Below are 19,697 nucleotides of genomic sequence, written 5' to 3'. Positions count from 1 at the left end.
AACTGGTGAGATGTTAGCCATCGCTGCTTCAGAATGGGATGATCTGCATGAGAACAAAGCCACATGGGGTGGGGGTGGTGCGGAGAGCTGAGATGCTGGTGAAAAGACAGCAGAGAGCAGGGAACGCCAAATGAGGACCAGGGTCCAGCTCAGCCTGAACTCTAACGCACCCCAAAACCTTCAGTGATGTCAACCACGGACTTTCTTTTCTAGCTTCAAGCAGTGTGAGTTGCATTTTTGTCATTCACAACCAAGGGAGTCTTGGCCAAGACCCACTAGCAGAAAGTAGAAGCTCTGACATGCAGAGACACACGAAAGGCCAATAAACACGAAGACGCAATCGGTCTGAGTAAGAACATTCACGAATTACACATCAAGACGAAGGCACACTGTTGAATGAGTTGTGTAGCCCCCGGGAGTCCTAACCCCCAGCACCTAACGACATCACCTTATTCGGAATTAGGGTCGTTGCAGATGGAAGTAGCAGAGAGAAGGTCATCCTGGAATGGGTGAGCCCCTGACCCAATCTGACTGGTGTCCTTGTAAGAAGAGACACGTGGGAAAAGGGACGGAAGTGATGGGTCTACACGTGAGGAATGACAAGCGTTGCTGAGAGCCAACCGGATCTGGGAGAGGCGGGTGGGAAGGACCCTCCCCCAGAGCCTCAGGAGGGAACCCAGCCCCGCCCACACCTTGATCTCGGCCTCCTGGCCTCCAGACTGTGGGAGAATGAATTTCTGCTTGATTATAGCAGCCCGAGGAAACTAATCAGGTACTATTTCCACTTTTGCAATGAGCGAAATATTTTTTTTATATGCAGCTTATCTTAACACATTATTATTGCCTTGATTTATCTGGTCTTTTACAAAAAAAAAATTTTTTTTAATTGAAGTATAGTTGATTTGCGACGTTTGTCAATTTGTAAATGAAAATTCTTAAATGTTGGGAAGGTTTAAAGTCGGGAGTATTCTAGCAGTTTGGCAACATGTACCCCAGGCTTGGAGAGGGTTTATCTCCTTTAACTTGGTAATTCCATTTTTAAGGCTTTATCCTAAGGAAACATTTCATATAGGAATCAAGAGGTTTGGAAAAGCTGCCCATAAGAATGTTGTTAATAACACTGTGTAAGGACAGCCTGTCTGGAAATAGGTGAAGTGTTAACTAAATGGGAGTGTGAAATAAATTAGACACAATGCAGTATTAAACGTTAAAAACAATGTCTTCAAATAATACATGACACAAAGAAATTCCCTTTATATAAATAGAAAAAGCAAGATATAAAATTCTCAAAGTTGAGACTTCCCTGGCTGTCCAGTGGTTAAGACTCCATGCTTCCACTTCAGGGGGTGCAGGTTGGATCCCTGGTTGGGGAACTAAGATCCTGCATGCTGTGCTGTGTGCCCTAAATAAATAATTCACAAATAAATAAAATTGTGAGAGTTGACAGAGCCCAGTTCCCCCCACTGCCCTGATGCCGGGATGCTGACTGGTCCCCGGTCCTGCAGCCAGCTCTCTGTGTCGCCCTGGCAACGAGGGAAGAGAGATACTTCAGCCGGTGTTACCGAGTCAGCCCGGGACTCCACGTGTGTCTGTGGGCCTGGACGGAGGCAGACTCACCCCGAGAGTGCCCAGAGTCCCTCTGTCCGGGTGGAACCAGTGCTGAAGTGGTCTGGGAATGCCCAGGCCTCCAGCCCTGCCTCTGTTTTTTCCGGTGCTTAAACTTCTTTCGGATCCCACGTGACCCCAATACGTCACATCATCATAGACCATCTTGTGTCTGCTGTCAGGCGTTGCTGAGGGAAACCAGGAGGTGGCCCGTGGCATCCTCGTGCACCTGCACCCCTGTTCTGAGAAAACGGAAGCAAACCCAGCTGGTTTGGGGATCTGAGCCTTTTGGCGGTTCCAGTGCTGGTGGCTCAGGTCTTGAAACCCTGCCTGTTGATTTCTGGTCTGTGGTTTATCTATGAGAAGAAGGTTCTGGAAACCTCCTTTAAGGGCTTGGGGTGACCCAGAGATTCCTGGCCCCTTCTTCCTGGCCCAGGCACCCTGAGAGATTCTGCCCAATTTATAACTCTCACCTGTTTTGAGGAGTTTGGGACTGAGCTGTGTCGTACACAAAAATTGTGCTTTTCCCCACCAAACTTTGGTTTTCTGGTTTAGCAAGAACTACCGAGCAGATGTGAGCTTGACTGTGGTGTGCTCATGCCACGGGACCTTGTCCCACTTTGTCCACGTCCTCTGCCTTCGCACGGCTCATTAGGTATCACACTGTACCTGTCAGGTGTCATTACGGGTGCTTGGTCTGGGGACAAGTTTATGGTCATTTTTATCAGTTAATGCCAATGACGTCTTTGCTTCTTCATGATGTAAGTCCATGTGTTTTCTTTTTAAACAAACAACAGAACAATATCAAAATCCATGGAAACCAGGTCAGAAAGAATGAAAACACCTTTGCAGGCTGTACCAAAAAGGCCTGATGCCGAGCCTTGGAGGGAGCTGTGGGTCCTTCTGGGCAATTGGAGGTTTTCGTGTCACCGTGGCAACCGGGGGATGAGGCCTGTCTGTTCTCCATGGCCCCCAAGCCCTGCTGCGGTGGCCTGAGCCTGACGGTCCCCAGACCTGTCCAGGAGCCGCTTGGTTTCAGAGATTCTGCTCTTGGCCCCCAGGCACCACCCTCCTCCCTGGGGCTGTGCTGTCCTGAGCAGGCTGGACCAGGTGTCCAATCTGGACCCTGGGTGCCTCTCAGACAGCCACAGCATCTCCAAGCAAGTCTCCCAGAGAATGGGAGAGAATAGGCTGGTCAGAGCGACCAAGAGGTCGGCTTGGGGGAGAAGGACAATGAGGGGTTAAACCAGGGATTGTACAGCCTCCTTCACTGTGGAATTCCAGGCATGACCCTGATGGTGGTTTAACGACCTAGCAAGATGCTTCCTAGGCAGGGCTGTTGAGAAAGGCAGGATGTACATCATGCAGGGAAGGGTCTCGATGCTACTTGTATAAAAAGACTGGATGGAAAAACATCAAATTGTCAGCAGCATTGCCAGTGCTTCTTGGTTTTGTCTTTACATATGTCTATATTTTCTAAATTTTCTACTTGGGTTTTCTTTTGATGTTTATATTTAGAAAAAACAAAGGGCTTTATCAGAAAAGACCGGTCTGCTCAGGGAGCATTTATCTGGTTCCCACTCGATGCTGCTGAAACTGACCAGGATCCTCTAGAAGCTGCAGGCAGAGCTGGGGCCCTGGCCTTTCCGTCACCGCCTGTCCCTCCCTCCGCTCACCCCAGGAAACTTCTCCTGGAACAGGGGGAGCCTTCATTTCTCCCCCAAGGTTTGGAATGGGCCAACCGCTTAAACTTTCCGAGCTGTTGGGACTTGTCACCAGGGACCCCCACCTCCCCCGCCCACTTCCTGTCCTCACTCCCTTCTCCCCAGCTTGGAAGCCACACTCCAGACTGGACACACGGCAGGCATCGTTCCAGACTCCTTTCCCCTCATTCTCACCTCTGTCCCTCTCATCATCCTTGCCTGGCAACGTGCCAACCCCAGTTAGGCCCAGATACCCACTTACGCCATGCCCGACCTAGGCCGAGCACTTCTAGAGGAAAATCACCCAGCTGCTGGCGCAATCATTTGTAAATGGAACTTTGAGGACGCCAGTACTTCCACCATTTTGCCTTCCATCTTGGAGCTGGTCCGGACCTGCTCCATCCTCGTGCCCCCTCAGCTGGTCCTCTTGGCCTCCCGCCCTGTATCAACACCCTCTGCCTTCTCTCCAGGGGAAACAGAAGGAGCCCCCGCGTACAGCCTCTTTCCCTGCCCAGGCACTCTGTTCCATCGCTCTGAATTCTTTTCCTCCTTGAAGGCGCTGCTTGGAAGGAGGAAAGCATCTTACCCCACCCCCGCCCCGTCTTGTCTTCACCATCTGTCTCCTGAACTGGACTGCGGCCCTCGGGGGAAGGCATCTCATCTCTTCTCCTACTGTGCTCACAGCCCCAGACAGTGCGTGGCACACAGTAGGCGCTTTGCAAGCCTGGGTGGGCGCCGGTGGCTGGCTCCCTCGGCCCTGGCACGCCCAGCCGTCTCGCCCCTCTGACCTGGCCCTTCCCTTCCCACTGTCCCTTCTGGCCCATCACAAGGCTCACCCGTGCGCACCGGCAGCGCCCAGCACAGTTTCCGCCGAGAGTAGAAATTCACAGATTTGGGGAGTGAGCGCAGAGTAACACAAAGGACCCCATGCTTGACATCAGTGGGCGCCCTGACACAAGCAGCTGAGAACCACCCCTTAGAAGTCTGACATCTCCCGGAAGGAATCAGGATGCTCTGTGTGGCCCCAGGCTGAGCTCCTGGTCCTCGTCCCCTGTGTGTCCCAGAGGCTTCTGCCCTGCAACGTGCAGGAGTCGGAACTCCTCTCCCTGATTGGCCAATACCACCGGTAAAACGGAGGAACCTGTGGCATTTCAGGATGCCCTTTTCCTCCACCACAGGACAGCGGTTTACTCTGGGGGTGCCATCAGGACAAGTGACCCTCCCCCCAGCCAGGAATCCTGCTGACATCTGCTCACCTCGCCCCCCTGCGGCCACCGCCTCCTGTCCTCACTCCCTCCTCCCCAGCTTGGAAGCCAGCTTCCTTAAGACATGGGTCAGAACACCAGTCAGGGAGACAGACACCCCAAGGCCCATCAGCTCCTCAGGTGCAGTTATCAACCACGGCCACCCTGTTAGCCACACCCAGTTCCTCATGGTGACAAGAACAAAGATGGGAAGAGAAAGCCTAGAACTTGGGTCCCGAGGGCAGTCGGTCTGTGAACAGGAAGCTCCTGCTGGTGTGCGTGTGAAACTCAGTGTTGGGCATCTGCCCTGCCTGTCCCATGGCTGCCTCTCCACACCCCCCTGGGGCCCTCAGCCCGGGCCCAATGTCCCCAGGACCGGGATTCCTTCCCTCCCAGCCTAGGGAGGGCCTGGACTGAGGAATGTGGCCTTCACCACGGCAGTCACGGAGCAAACATGTCCAACGTGTAGGAGGGGGTGCTGTTGGAGGCTGACACGCTCGGTGGTGTTGGACGGCTGCTTCACCCAAGTTCTTGAGTTGGCCTGTGAGTGGCTGGGCTCTCCTCCTGCCTGCTGGACCCCAGGCCAGAGGCTGTAATTCCTAGATGCAGTGCACACGTGTTTATAAGTGTGTCTGTGTCAAGCTCTGCAAACACAACAGGCAGCAGAAGGGACCAGGGCTGCCCCTGAGGCCCAAGGATGCTGCTGGCGGCCGATCTTATTCTCTGATGCCAGAAATCACTGGGCTGATGCCTTCAATAAACCACACAAAACCACGTGAAACACAGCCAGGAGGACAGACAAGGGCCTGGAGTACCTAGGAGGACAGTGTCAAGAAAGAAAAGTGCCTTGTCTTACTCTTGGTGACCAGGGGAAAGCTGTCTGGAGAGGGACACTGGCGTCCCCCCACCTTTGGTCACGGAGGGGAGTAGGTTTAGGACACCCACTGGGGACCGGCTGGGCACACCTGTGAATGTTAAGGAGACCCACTTCCTGCTGATTGGGTCTGCAGGCTCACGATCTAGAAGCAGTGAGATGAATTCCAGAAACACTGCAGTTATAAGACAGGCTTAAGCAACTCCAAATGGAAAGGAAATCTGACTTACTGTTTTTCCCAAATCTGCAATGGTACATCAATATCTATGGTACCACTCCTGCAGACTTCGAGAGTATCTCTTCCACTCTGTTAGGTGGAGAATTCCTTGAGTCATTTGCTTACATCTACAGAAGCACACGCTTAGTATTTTCTTTTCCTCATAACATGTACAAAGCACGGAAGTCTAGAAACATGAAAAGAAATCAAGAATTCTGGAAGGAGTTACAGCCTCCAGGGGCCGAGGGAACAAGCGGCAACTAAAGGCGCTTGGAAACAGGCGCAACAGCAGCAAACTCACGGGGTCCCAGGAGGAAGAGGAGCCGCTCTGAGGTCAGCCATTTCCTCTGCCCTGCCCGCACTGTCCGAAGAGCAGGCCCACCGCCCAAGGGGCTGGGGAATGGCCACAGCCCGCGCAGGGCTGTTCAGGTGGTGGGACCCTCAGCAAGGGCTGGGAGCGGGGTCCTTGAGCCTGGGTCCAGGGACCTTCTCTGGGGAGGCAGCTTCGGCTCTTTCGGCTGCGTTTCTATTCAGCGCTGACAAAGTGTTTCCAAACAGACAACCAGGTGTTTGAGAACATCTAGAATTTGCAAAGACTCCGGCTCGATCTGGGGCTGGGTGGGTGAGAGGGCGGAGGAGCCTGTTTGCTGGATGTCACCTGGATGAGCCCGAGGAAAGAACTGATGTCACAGAACGAGGGACAGCAGGTGAATGCATTCAGGTCCCTGGTCTCTCCACACTGCATCTCGTTCTCCTAGGAAGAGGTTAGCAGGGTGCTGAGACCCCCAGCAGGAGAGGAAAGTGGTTACAAACTATTCAGCTGGAAGGAAATAAAGGCTATTCCTCCAAATTCTCTGTGGATAAACCTGGGACAGATAATGAAGGCACTTTTGAAAGAATGAAGAAAACTTTGGGACTATCAACGTCCTTGAAAGGCCTCGCAAAATAAACCAAACCCACAGACAACTGCCCAGGGAGGGGGTGATGGGAAATATTTAGCCAGGCCTGCAATCGGGCACTGGCCTGTCCGAGTTCCCCGAGGTGCCCTCGCCAGGCATTGCGCTGAGAAGGTGTTTAAGTTCTGTATCCATTTCGCTTAACCCTTGCTCCCCACCCCCTCCTCTGAAGTGGTACTTTTATCTAACCCAGGAAGAAACGATTGCAGGCTGGATTCAGAATTTAAATCTCAAGTGCTGCCTTCCTAATATTTAAGAAATACCATTCACCATACCCTGTCTTCCCTTAGAAAACGTCTCGTTTTCTGGTGAGGCATAAGGGAACATGCGTGAGCAGTGATGCCAACGGAAGCTGTCACCCGCTGCCATTTTAATACCCTGCCTCCTCCCCCCGAGTGGGGACGAGGCTGCAGGCACCTCGGTCCTGAGGGCACAGGTCCGCCATCCCCTGCTCGCCTGAAGCTCTGGGGAAACAGCAGGGTGGAACTGGCACCAGGAAAAAGTGACTGAGGCCATGGGACCTGCAGTGTCCAGCCTCGCCAGCGGCGAAGTCTCGCCCACTACTGACCTGGCCTATTGGCCCTCTTGGGACGGGCTGCCCCCTGCCCACCCCCCGCCCAGGGACAGGGCCCTTTTGTCATCTGCACACAGAGCGCCTGCACTGAGTCAAAGGACCGACCTTTACGAAGGATGTTGTTAGCTGGGTTTCTCAGTACTCTGGTCCCAAGGACTGGAAGACCTTGGGGAGTGAGGCCCCTTTCCACCTAGACCTCCCCTCACCCCAGAAGTCAGCCCACTGGCCTCCCCCGCATCCCAGTGAGGAGCTCCCCGGCAGAGAACCGCCTCCAGGGATCAGCCGGCTTCCGCCGCAGATTTGAGGGGACCCCTCCTCCCCTGGCGCGCCCTGGGTGGGGCAAGGCCAGGTGGAAGGACAGAGACGCGCCTGCGCCCGGCCCGGCCCGGCCCGCCCCGGGGGCTCAAGGCTCTCGGCCGCCCCCACGCCCCGCGCCGGCGCAGGTTACGGGCTGCGGACCAGGGGTCCCGTGTTGGCGGTTCGGACCCGCGGAGCCACTCGGGGCCCATGCCCTCCCTGCGCGGGCGCCGCAGCCACGCTCCGCGGGGTCCCTGCGGGGGGCGGCTCCGCTCGGCGCCTGGGCGGCCAAGGTGGGGTGTGGGAGCCGCCCCCGCAGGGCCCCACTCGGCGCGTCTGCGCGGTCTCCCGGGCCCCACCTGGCACGTCCCCTGACAGAGGCTCCAAGCCGGGCTCTCCCGACGGGACCTGGGGGACACGCGAAGCCCGCGCCCCGATCATGAGGGCCCTGGAGCAGGAGTGTGCAGGGGACGCAGCCGCGGCCGGGCTGCACTTCAGGGGGTTCGGAACCGCGCTGGGGCCGAGCCTGCGGGGAGGGTGCGAGGAGAGGGGGACCGCGCGCGCGTGCAGGGGGCCAGGCTGCGCGCCGGGACCAGGGCGCGGGACAGGGGGCGGGAAGCCGTCCGTAGCGTCCGCGGCGCCCGCTAGGGGGCGCGCGCCGGCGGGAAGGCGGGCGCTGGCGGGCGGTCCTCGGGCGGCCGGCGCCCCTGACGTCACCGCCCCGCGGTCGCCATGGCGACAGCCTCATCAGCGCGCGCGTCAGAGCCGCCAGTCTCTTGGCAACTGCCCGATCTCCCGCTCTCCCTCCGCCTGGCGCTCGGCCGCGCGTCGCTCTGGCGTCAAAAGGACGTCAATGGGGATGTATCAATCCGGCGGCGGCGGCGTGGGCGGGGCCGGCGTGGGCGGGGCCGGCGGCGTGGGGGGCGGGGCGGGGCGGAGCGTGGGGGCGGGGCCGGGGGCGGGGCGGCGGCGCGTGCGGCCGGGGAGCGCGGCGCCGGGCTCAGAGCTGACATGCGGCGCGGCCCGGGCGGCTGGCGGCCGAGCAGCGGGCGGCCGGGCAGCGCGGGCGGCCGAGCGGGCGGCGGCGGCCGCGGGGCGAGCGGCGTGCCGACCGCGGCGCTCCGAGAGCGGCGGAGGTGAGGCGCGGCCGGGCCGGCGGCTGTGCTCGCGGGGGGCGCGGGCCGGGGCGCCGCCGCCGGGCTCCCCTTTGTCGTTGGGCGGGCGGCGGGGGCCGTGGGAGCGGGAGGAGCACGCCCCGCGGGGCTCGCGGGGCTCCCGGGGCTGGGGGTCCGGGGGTCCGGGGGCGCGCCGGGAGGCCGGGGGGCCGGGGGGCGGAGTCGGGGGGCCGGGGGCGCGGGGTCGGGGGGTCCGGGGGCCGTGGGCGCGCCGGGGGTCCGGGAGGCCGAGGCCGGCGCCGAGCTGAGCGCGCCCCGCGCCCGCAGGTGCGGCCCGGAGCCATGGTGATCATGTCGGAGCGGAGCGCGGCCCCCGCGGGCTCGGGCCAGGGCCAGCAGAAGCCCCTCCGGGTGGGCTTCTACGACATCGAGCGCACCCTGGGCAAGGGCAACTTCGCGGTGGTGAAGCTGGCCCGGCATCGAGTCACCAAGACGCAGGTGCGCGGGGCGGCGGCGGGGCGCCGGGGTGGCCCCTCGGGGGTGGGCAGCCCCTGCCCGGAGCGGGGAGGCTGGTGGAATCGCTGCCCGGGGAGTCCTTCGCCCTGAGGTCTGCACGCTGACAGCTGGCAGTTTGGTAAAGGAAGGGAATGCTTTATATTATGATTGTGCATAATTCGTACGACTGTTGAGCGACAGCAGAGAGGTGAGTGACCAGATACCCTAGGAGCACAGCTAGGGCCCTGTGAAGTGAGCCTGCGGAGGCTTAAGACGTTTATTGAACTTTGACTTTTCAAGTCATATGAACGGTTACTTTCGTTATTTTCCTCCCTAACTTTTTGTGACCTTTGGGGACATAAAGTGTTTTAGGAATTAACCTGCAAAAAATGAAGTGTGTAAATTAGCTTAAGTGAGAGGGTTTTCTTTTTTTAAACAAAATATCCTTTACTTATCTATTAAAAATTTGTAGGTTGCAATAAAAATAATCGACAAAACACGATTAGATTCAAGCAATTTGGAGAAAATATATCGTGAGGTTCAGATCATGAAGCTTCTGAATCATCCTCACATCATAAAGCTTTATCAGGTAAGGACTCGAGTTTGCCTTTCCCTGTTACTTCTGGCAAGTGTGTCTTTTTTTTTTTTTTTTAAATTTTCAGCAACTTATGTCTGTAGTTTCTGAAGGTTGTCTCTCTCTTTGGGTGTATGTGGGAGTCAGGGAGTTGATTGTATAAGGTGAAGAGATTGATTTTTGTAAGCTGTGCAATTAGTTTGTTGCTTTTGTGTCATAATTCAGATTTACTTCATTAAAGTTTTATTTGGTATTGTTATTCGGTCCAGTTTTGAGTGCATGGAGGTGGGTTGTTAGATTTACTATGAAAACAAACAGCCAGATCTCTGGGTTGCAGTTAAGTCAGTCCTTTAGTGTGGAAGGACAAATCAGTGAAATCGGACACCTCCGCCTCTGCAGATAATTATTCAACTTTAAAACCAGCTGCTCTTACCAGTTTTCGTAAACTTATCTGTGCAAAGGCAGCGGTGAGCGTTTGTCTATCCCGTTTCGACCCTTCCATCAGAAACGGAGAGATGAAATACCTTTGCCATGCGTGGTGAGAGCAAGGAGCTTGGCATCTAATCCGCGTTAAGAACATGCCTCACCCTGTCCCTCTGTTGGTTTGCTTTGTGACTCTATTTTTGTTCTCCTGTTGAAACTAATAAATTGTATCTTTGGAAACTAAGTGCTGATTTGATTATTACAGCAAAGCAATCGCTTATTTAGCCAGCCACTTCTGCAAAATCAACTCAGGTCTACTTGCAGAATTTATCCTTAAGTTCTCTGCAGATGTTTGCCATTTCACCCAGTTATGTTGCGTATAAGTTCCTTTTGACTATTCTCAAGAAACCCCGTGGATCTGAGATGAATATGGGACGGGGCGGGGGTGGGGGGGTGCCTTGGCAAGGCGAGGCGTTCAGTGCATAGGAGAGAGGACTGTGATTGAAATGACCCCCGGGAAGGCTGCTGCACTCGGTTACGGTGAAGGATGAGGTGGAGTCATGGGGCTCGTGTTCCCCTAATGACAGTTTACTCAGCGTCGTTAAGGGCCGAGCTCACGTCACGTGCACTCCGGTCCCTGTTTTGTTTCTGTTGTCATTTTTGAGTTGTGAGGCCCTGATAAGGTGTTTCCTCCACAGTCACTGATGTCAGTGCCTGAGCAATGTGCCTGGCCCGTTTCCGTAGAAGTGGGCTAAGCCCGTCTGTCTTTGACTTTGATAGGGTGAGGGTGGGGGGATGAACCAGAGCTTTCCCGGTCTTCCTGTCCTCCACTGACCCTGTGCGGGAGGAGTCTGGTTAGCCAGACGTTAGAGGTCTTTTCTGGGGGTGAATTTTCCCACCGCTCCATGAGCTGCTTTAACTGTTTGGAGCCAGGGTTCAGCGGGTACCGGCGATTGTCACGGCTCTGGTTTTGACAAGAGTGTCTAATTTTCATCCAGCTGGCCCAGGCCCCAGAACCTCGGCGAGACGCTTCAGCTCTTTCCTCGAGGTTTTTTTTTTTTACAACTTCAAACCCGTCGACTCAATTCTTCCTCCCTCCCTTTTTTAAATCGAGGAGAGAGATAAACTTACCCCTCACGCTATCGAACAGGTGGAGAGCAAGGGCAGTTGCAATTGTAGCTAAACTGCATTGTGTTCGCTTTTCTTGTTAGGGTTATGGCTCAAGGCCGTTGTCTTTAAAGTTCCTTTTTAAAGGAACAACTGTATTTTGAACCCTGTATTTTTGTGTAAGGGTGTATTCTCTCCATCTCCCTCTGAAATAGTTCAGAATACACGGGAGTGAGTTTGTTTTATTCCTTTCAGTACCAAAGACTTGAATTTGACCTTGTTTCTTAATAAGTTACGTCTTAAACTCAAAACTTTTTTTTCAACGTGGAGTAAAATTCTCGATCAGTAAACGAGCCTTTGAGGGGTGTTTGACGGCGGCTGCCGCTGTTGACACACACCTGAGTGGTCTGCGGCCCGGAGAGCTTACCTGGCAGCTTACCTGGCAGAGCTGGCCTCTCAGCCTGATGTATCAGGTCAATAACGCAGGTGGGGAGGGGAATTGATCTATTATTCAGCTCGTGCTGGCGGTGCTGGCCGCTCGCTTGGATAATCTGTTGCCCGCTAGGCTTCTAGAAGAAAGGCCTCGCAGAGCTCTCGCCATCTATTTTACTTCTGGGGCCTGCAGAGCCTTCACTTTGGGTGAGGCCAAGTGAGTTAAAAATACAGTAGAGGAGAGTTCCCAGATAAGTAGACTTTTTTGGGAAGCAGCGGTATATCAGGATGGATGGGTTAGCGAGAAACTTACCTCTGATTTTCAAAAAACTTTCTAAATAGGAATCCCTGTTGTTTGTCTCTTTTCTTGAAGAGAATTTTCTTTTCTTTCCTTTTTTAAAATAACGGACGTGCTCATTCGGGAGAAGTTAAAGATTTACTGGGGTTCACATGGACTGTTTACACCAGCGGTGTGTTCCCTTTGCACGTGGCTAAACGATCGGTCTTTATTTTTTTAGGTTATGGAAACGAAGGATATGCTTTACATTGTCACGGAGTTCGCAAAAAATGGAGAAATGTTTGGTAAGCCACGCCGGCTTTTAACATCTGTTGAAAAGAAATGGTGCCGACGTCTCCCTGTCACCCCTGCGGGGTTCGGGTTTCCCCAGCATTCTCGCGCTGTGCCCCAGGCGACATCTTTGGACTTGGGGCTGAAGCTTCATTTTCCCCTCCTCAGATTACTTGACCTCCAACGGGCACCTGAGCGAGAGTGAAGCCCGGAAGAAGTTCTGGCAGATCCTGTCGGCTGTGGAGTACTGCCACAGCCACCACATCGTCCACCGGGACCTCAAGGCCGAGAACCTGCTGCTGGACGGCAACATGGACATCAAGCTGGCAGGTGAGGGACCCCGCGCTGTGTTGCACAACCTTTGAAACCGCGGCCCCGCCGCTTCCACCGCGACGTCATCGCCTGTTTCCTTGTGTCTCAGATTTCGGGTTTGGGAATTTCTACAAATCAGGGGAGCCTCTGTCCACGTGGTGCGGGAGCCCCCCGTACGCAGCCCCGGAGGTCTTCGAGGGGAAGGAGTACGAAGGCCCCCAGCTGGACATCTGGGTAGGAGCCGCGGGCGCGGGGGCGTGGGGGCGCGGGGGCGCCGGTGCTGGGCGCAGCCGCTGACGCGCACCCGGTCCCCCGCAGAGCCTGGGCGTCGTGCTGTACGTGCTCGTCTGCGGGTCCCTCCCCTTCGATGGGCCCAGCCTGCCGGCGCTGCGGCAGCGGGTGCTGGAGGGCCGCTTCCGCATCCCCTTCTTCATGTCTCGAGGTAGGTGGGGGGAGCGTCGGCCTCCTCCTGGGGGGCGCGGCCGCCAGCTGCTGCCTGGGCGCCTGGGTAACCGGGATGAGACTTCGGGGGGAGGAGGAGGAATGTATTTCCTGAAATGCCTGCTTGACCGTCTTCCGAGTCTGCTGTCAGGTCTGGGAGCCAGTCCCACGTCACCGTGGGGTGTTTCCTAGGTGTCTGCGAGAGCAGCCAGACCCGCTGGCTGCTTTTTCTGTGCCCTGCTTGTCGGGGCAGCCGGTGCCTATGCAGGCAGACGGATCCGAAGCCGGCTGGGGGCCGGCGCCACCTGCGGGGTGCTGGCCCCAGCCCCCCAGTCTCTCCCGCCCCACACCGTGGCCTTCTCTTCCGCTCTGGAAGGTGCTGGACCGCTGCTACCTGGCATGCTCGGTCATAGCAGGGTGGGGGGTCTGGGGGGTTCTTGGTCTGGGGGCCTTAAAGACCACGTCCCCCAGGGACCTGACCCCTCGGCTGGTGGCCCTCCTTGGCGGCAGGCCTGTGACACCCGGGCCACGGCTCCCGGCTTCGGTCCCTTGTCCACCTGCCACGTGCGGGGCCCCGGGGGGCGGCGGGGACGCGCGTGCAGACGGCCCGCGTGGGCTCAGGAGCCTCCCCCGCCCCCCAGACTGCGAGACACTGATCCGCCGCATGCTGGCCGTCGACCCCGCCAAGCGCATCACCGTGGCCCAGATCCGGCAGCACCGGTGGATGCAGGCAGACCCGGCGCTGCTGCCGCCCGCCCACCCGGCCTTCTCCTTGCTCGGCTACGTCTCCGGCCTGGGCGACTACGACGAGCAGGCGCTGGGCATCATGCAGGCGCTGGGCGTGGACCGGCAGAGGACCGTGGAGGTGCGTGCCGGCCTGCGGGGCGGATGGGCGGGTGGGCGCGCGGACGGGGACGCGGGCGCGCGCCGCCGGCCGGGTTAAAACGCAAGTGCGGCTACTGTAAGGGCTGCTGGGCGGCGGGAGAGGGTGTTCTCGGCCACCCCGGCACAGCCCGGGGGCGGTCTCGCCCGGCCGCTCTGACCCCGCGTCTCCGCCCGCAGTCGCTGCAGAACAGCAGCTACAACCACTTCGCCGCCATCTATTACCTCCTCCTGGAGCGGCTGAAGGAGCACCGGCTCGCCCAGCCGCCCGCCCGCCCCGGCCTGGCCCGGCAGCAGCGGCCCCGCAGCGCCGACCTCAGCAGGCTCGAGGTCAGGGCCAGCGCCTTCCGCACCCCCACGTCTCTGCCTTGGCCCGTGTCCCCGAGTCAGGAGTCCCCTGCTCACACGCGCCTGGGAGGGGACGCGGGCGGAGCCCACTGGCCCCAGGTCACATCCCCCCACCCGTCTGGCACGGGGAGGGGGTCCCGCGCGAGCCGCGCACAGAGGCTGCGTGGTGGAGAGGGGGCGCCAGCCGCTCCGCGGGGGGTCGGGCCCCACCCGGCGGCCCCGGTGCCACCTCCTGGCCGCTCCTCCCGGTCTCCCTGAACGGCGAGGCACTGGGGGGGGGACACGCACGTGTCCTGAGCCCGTCAGCGGGCGGCGGACGCCCAGTAACCCAGAGGGAAGCCAGCCTGGTCTGTCTCGCGACGCCGCGTGCCGCTGCCCTGAGCCGCCCTCACGGCCTCTGTCCTCGTCTGCGGCAGGTGCCTCAGGAAGGTCTCCCGGGAGATGCTTTCCGCTCCGCCCTGCTGTGCGTGCAGCCCCAGACCTTGGGGCAGTCCGTCCTGCAGGCCGAGATGGACTGTGACCTCCACAGCTCACTGCAGGTGTGTGAGCGCCCTGCGGGCGGCGGCGTCCGGGGCGGGCTCGTCCGGTTCCCAGTGGTGGTGACGCCCCCGGCACGGGCCTCCTGGAGCACCGGGGTCACCGGGGTACGTGTGTCCCCCACAGCCCTTGCTCTTCCCCGTGGACGCCGGCTGCAGCGGGGTGTGTCGGCGGCGCTCCGCCTCCCCCAGCAGCCTGCTGGACACGGCCATCAGCGAGGAGGCCGGGCGGGGCCCGCACCTGGACGAGGAGCAGGACGTGCTGCTGCCTGGCAGCACTGGCCGGAGGCACACGCTGGCCGAGGTCTCCAGCTGCTTCTGCCCGTGCGTCCCCCCATGTGAGTGTCCCTGTGGGCCAGGAACACGCCCAGCGGGTGGGTTTATGGTCAGGGCAGTCTCTCCTGAGGATGGATTTGCCATTCATGTAACGCCTGAGACCATGTGGACCGTACTTAGACCTCACAGGTGGTCCTTGAGTGGCAGGGACAGCGAGGGGTTTAGCCACCCGCAGGGGCCAGCAGGGCAGGTCCTCCGCCCAGGTCTGTCTGTGCCCTGGGTCCAAGCTCCGCCTGTCGGCTGCGGCCACACCCCAAGCCCCGTGGTGGTGGCCTCTGGCCCCAGAGTTGAGAGTAGGGATGGGGAGGGTACAGCTGTCTGTCCTGTCGGCTGGCCACGTGCTATTTGAGGCCCTGGGAGATGCCGCAGGGGCGTGACGCCCCAGAGCCGTGAGCACTTGGACTCGCGCTGAGAGGTCAGGTGCCCGGGGGTTGCATCTGGCCTTGGCCTTGGCCTCAGCAGCCCTGCTCCTATGCAGGTATCGTCGTCTCACCCTCCACGGCCAGTCCTTCTGAAGGCACCAGCTCTGACAGCTGCCTGACCTCTGCGGGTGATGGCCCGTCCAGGCTCAGTGGACATGTGGCCGCTCAGGGGCTGCTGGGCGCCTGCTCCCCGCTCAGACTGGCCTCACCGCTTCTGGGCACCCAGTCCGCCACCCCCGTGCTGCAGACGCAGGGGGCCCTGGGAGGAGCCGCGCTGCTCCCTGTCAGCTTCCAGGAGGGCCGGAGGGCGTCGGACACCTCGCTCACCCAAGGTGACTCTCCTTTCCATGCCCACGTGTGCCTTCCCTGGAGACCCGTGTGTGCCCCGGGTGGGTTGCTTTGTCCGTAATGGCAGATGGCGACCCCCTCCCCTAGCCGATCCTGGGGAAGCAGCCGTGCTTCCTGGACAGGCCGAAGCCGTTGCCCGGGTTCTAGATGCCCTGGTTTCTGGGACGAACTCACATGGCCTCTGGTAGCTGGTCCTGAAAGCCCAAGGGATGCTTGGATCCGGGCAGCAGCTCCTGCCGTGAAGGAGGACGGTCAGGGAGGTGCCCACCGCTAAGGCAGCCCACACCTGGCTGCCGGGCTCTTCCGGTGCCTCCCAGGGCTTGTGGGGCCCCGCGCCCCCTCCTGAGGCCCCCCACGCTGCTCCCACCTTCCTTCCTTCCTTCCACGAAGGATCCAGCGTCTGCCCAGACGTGTGCTCCCTCAGGGCTGGAACTCCTGTCCCAAACCAAACCCCCAAAGAGGATGATGTCCCAGCCCTAGGAGGGGGGCTGTCATGAAGTGATGGGGTGACCAGAGGGTCCCTTGACCCTGTGGGAAAGCGTGCTGGCCCCCTCATCCTGCCACGTCTTGCCACTTGGCCCCCCTACTCTTCCCCACCGTCGGAAGCCGCCGTGGGCGACGGGCCGTGGGTCCTGGGCCAGGAGACCGGTCCTACACGTGTTGCTTTGCGTCTCCCCAGGGCTGAAAGCCTTCCGGCAGCAGCTGAGGAAGAACGCAAGGACCAAAGGCTTTCTGGGGCTAAACAAGATCAAGGGGCTGGCTCGCCAGGTGTGCCAGCCTGCCTCCTCCAGCCGGGCCTCGAGGGGCGGCCCGAACGCCTTCCAGCTCCCCGCACAGAGCCCAGGCCTGCACGGCGGCGGGGCCAGCAGTGGGGAGGGCAGGAGCCTGCTGGAGGAGGTGCTGCACCAGCAGAGGTACGTCTGCTGGCACCGGCCCGTGACCCGGGCAGGGCTCGCGTACCTTGGTGTTTTCTAAGTAACCTCATCCCCGAGCTCCTGCTTCTCCACGTAACCAGACAAGCGCTGCCCTGCCCAGGTTGGGGGAGATCTGTGCGGGGGCGGACGGGGGAGCCTCGGCCTGCGGGGGGGGGCAGTGAGTAAAAATGTCACGTCTGGTTGGCATCTGAGCTGCTGCGAAAGCAGGACGGCAATGGAATGTCAGGAATTGCTCAGGGAATTAGTCACGCACAGGATGGCGTGTTCCGAGCAGCCCCAGCCCGTCCTTCCACGGGGCGGGCCCTGCAGCCCCGGCGGGTGGAAACCTGATGGTGCGGGAGCCTGGCCGGGCGGCGGGGGAGCCGCGAGCCGGCGGCACTGACCTGCTCTCCCCGTTCCTTGGTCTGGCCAGGCTGCTCCAGTTACAGCACCACCCGGCGGCCCCACCCGCCTGCCAGCTGGCGCCCCAGCCGGGCCCCGCCCCCCTGGTCCTCGGCCCCTGCGACGGCGCCCTCCTCGTGTCGGGACTGCAGAAGGAGCTGGGGCTGGGGCCCGGCCCGTCGCTGCCCCCCCACCTGCTCCAGGCCGGGGTCTCCCCGGTGGCGTCGGCTGCCCAGCTCCTGGACGCCCACCTGCACATCGGCGGCTCTGCGGCCCCCGGCCCCGCCACCTTGGCCCCCCAGCCACGCTTCGCCGTGCTGCCCCCGGGACTGGAGCCCATGGGGCTGCCCCAGGGGGACTGTGAGATGGAGGACCTGACCTCGGGCCCCCTGGGCACCTTCGTCCTGGTGCAGTGAGGGGCCCGGCTGGGCTGGCTGACGTCTTGAAGCAATAATTTCAAAGGATGTGAAGACGTTTCCGGACTCAAAGCCAATAACTTTCCAGAAGCGAAACAAGCAATATGTTTGGTGTTTTGGCTTTTTAGTTTATTTTTTGTTTGATTTTTTTTTTTTTTCCCTTGCACTGAGCAACTGCAGCTCTGAGTAGAGACTGGAAGCTTTTTGAAGAAAAATAATAATTCAGGGGCCTGTCGTTGGGGCGGGTGGACGGGAAGGGGGAGGAGGGCAGTGGGTGGAGTCGGCAGTGCTGTGGCTGGGGTCACGGGGGGGTCGCCAGTTGCCCCCAGGAAACCATAATGTGACCGTGCGTTCCCGTCGCGTGCGTGTGTGTGCGCGCGTGCGTGTGTGTGCGTGTTGATGAGTGGTTTTTTTTTAGTTCACAAGTCTCCACTTTCTGAAACACTTATGCTTCACTTGAAAACTGTGAACGTTCTGCTTTACGTATCAGTTTTTGAAAAGCTCTTATGTCCAGCCCAAGAAAAGATGTAAGTTCTTGAAATTTCCTCCCCTGAAATTAGAACCCGGAGGGTAGGTTTTCTTATTTTAGAGGAGAGGTCTGATAAACTGCTTGGGAGTTGGTTTTCCAGGATTCTTCAGAGAGGCTGCAAAGAGGAACCTGAGTGGGTGGCGTGACCTCGAGGTGGATGCCACCCTGGTCACTTGGCCTGGAGCCCCAGGGCGCTTTCGAGGGAGCCGGGGAGATTTCTTCCTCCTGCTCCTCTTCCTTCCGCTGCTATTTCAGTTTTTATGCATTTCATTATCAGGGTCCAAAAAGAACAACTGACTCGGGGGGCGGGGGAGGGGTCGTGCAATATGGCAGTTCTGTGACGGTGGGACAGGGACGGGCCACCTTGTCCAGGCCCCGCGTGTGGTGGGCTTTTGTTTCAGGAAAATGAAATGAGAGGTCAGGTCAGTGCTGTTCAAGCTTTGTTCCTTTTTTAAAGCAAATACTGTACATGTGTATACATAGGAGACAAACATACACTACTTATTTTTTATACTTTTTACTGCGTTTCTGTTCCCCTGGTTTGAACCTCCCTCTCTGGTGACGTGACAAAGCACTGGCCCCCAGGTCTGTGCGGAGGTGGGGCCTGCAGGAGGCCGACGCGGTGCGCGCCCACCTGGCAGGTGAACTCAGGCCGCTGGGCGGAGCGGGAGAACCGCTGCCCCCCACCCCTGTGGCCGGTCAGTGCCGTCCCCTACCAGCCCAGGTGCCTTGCGCTCACGTCGGCTCTCACAGCCTGCAGGGTTAGGCCCAGGGGATGCCATCTGTAGAAGCCAAAGACGGCCGGGTGCCCGGAGGCCGGGGAGGGGCCCGGGTCTGCGTGTGCCTGGCCCCTGCCGCCGTCCTCCCGCTGGCCCTGCCACTGCTGCTCTGTGGCTGTTTCCAGGATCGGGCAAAGGACTGTCCTTGGAGCTGGCCACCGAGCAGCCACCCACGCCTCCCGTGACTCGAGGGGAGGTTTGGCCGGGAGAGCGCTGGAGGTCCTGGGGCGCCAGCCTTGGCCTCCACCTTCCAGAGGCACTGTCGACACGCCCCCTGCCGACCCCCGAGGCCGCCTCCCTCTTGAACGCATCTGCCCGAACGCCATCGATCAAAGGCCTCAGAACCTTGACAAGCACTTTACTCACTTTACTCTCATAGCGGTTTCCTCTCGTCGCCGTCAGGCGTGCGCGCCGCGCGCGCTGTGGGTTTCTCGGCAGCGCTGGCCCCCGGACTGAACGCGGGAGCCGGTCCCAAGGCACCGCGCCCGCTGATGAAGATGTACCTAGTTCGGGTTTTTTACCATAACTGAATTATTTTATTTCTTATGTTCACATGAGAAATGTATGCCAAATGATTAGTGGATGTATGTTTTTTAATTTAATATTTAAATAAAACATTTGGGGGAAAAACCTTGACTTCTTCCCCCGGGTTCTTCTCTGTGGGGACTCCTTCCTTATGAGCCGCGTGCTCCAGGTTCGATGCGTTTTGGGTCTTGGAGAAGAGGGCAAGGGGCCAGCCCCTCGCCCAGCCGGGCCGCAGGCCCACACCTGGCCCGCTGGGAGGGCGCCCGCCGATGCTCAGACCCCTTCCCAGGTGGCAGCTCTGCTAATCGGCTGGATGTCTCAAC

General features: G+C 59.0%; 1 protein-coding gene across 1 annotated transcript; it reads left to right on the top strand.

The window, feature by feature from the left end:
• The first annotated feature begins 8,499 nt into the window (after positions 1-8,499).
• SIK1 (salt inducible kinase 1) lies at positions 8,500-19,469 on the top strand. The gene is made up of 14 exons (XM_057697619.1): positions 8,500-8,606; positions 8,913-9,083; positions 9,553-9,669; positions 12,135-12,198; positions 12,353-12,514; positions 12,606-12,730; positions 12,815-12,938; positions 13,579-13,802; positions 14,000-14,149; positions 14,584-14,706; positions 14,831-15,041; positions 15,518-15,793; positions 16,489-16,723; positions 17,157-19,469. The coding sequence occupies exons 2-14, from the start codon at positions 8,928-8,930 to the stop codon at positions 17,539-17,541; spliced, it is 2,352 nt and encodes a 783-aa protein (XP_057553602.1). The 5' UTR covers positions 8,500-8,606; positions 8,913-8,927; the 3' UTR covers positions 17,542-19,469.
• Positions 19,470-19,697: the final 228 nt, after the last annotated feature.

Source organism: Hippopotamus amphibius, chromosome 10, assembly GCF_030028045.1.
Source record: "Hippopotamus amphibius kiboko isolate mHipAmp2 chromosome 10, mHipAmp2.hap2, whole genome shotgun sequence".
Lineage (NCBI taxonomy): Eukaryota > Metazoa > Chordata > Mammalia > Artiodactyla > Hippopotamidae > Hippopotamus > Hippopotamus amphibius.
The sequence above is the reverse complement of the archived record's forward strand: the minus strand, read 5'-3'. Positions and strand labels throughout refer to the sequence as shown.

What these genes read in the sequence shown, in the direction of transcription:
- SIK1 (XM_057697619.1), top strand. Translation starts at nt 8,928, where the DNA reads ATGGTGATCATGTCGGAGCGGAGCGCGGCCCCCGCGGGCTCGGGCCAG. An exon ending in ACCTCCACAGCTCACTGCAG is followed by an intron (nt 14,707 to 14,830) that starts GTGTGTGAGCGC and finishes TGTCCCCCACAG; the next exon opens with CCCTTGCTCTTCCCCGTGGA. An exon ending in GAGGTGCTGCACCAGCAGAG is followed by an intron (nt 16,724 to 17,156) that starts GTACGTCTGCTG and finishes TGGTCTGGCCAG; the next exon opens with GCTGCTCCAGTTACAGCACC.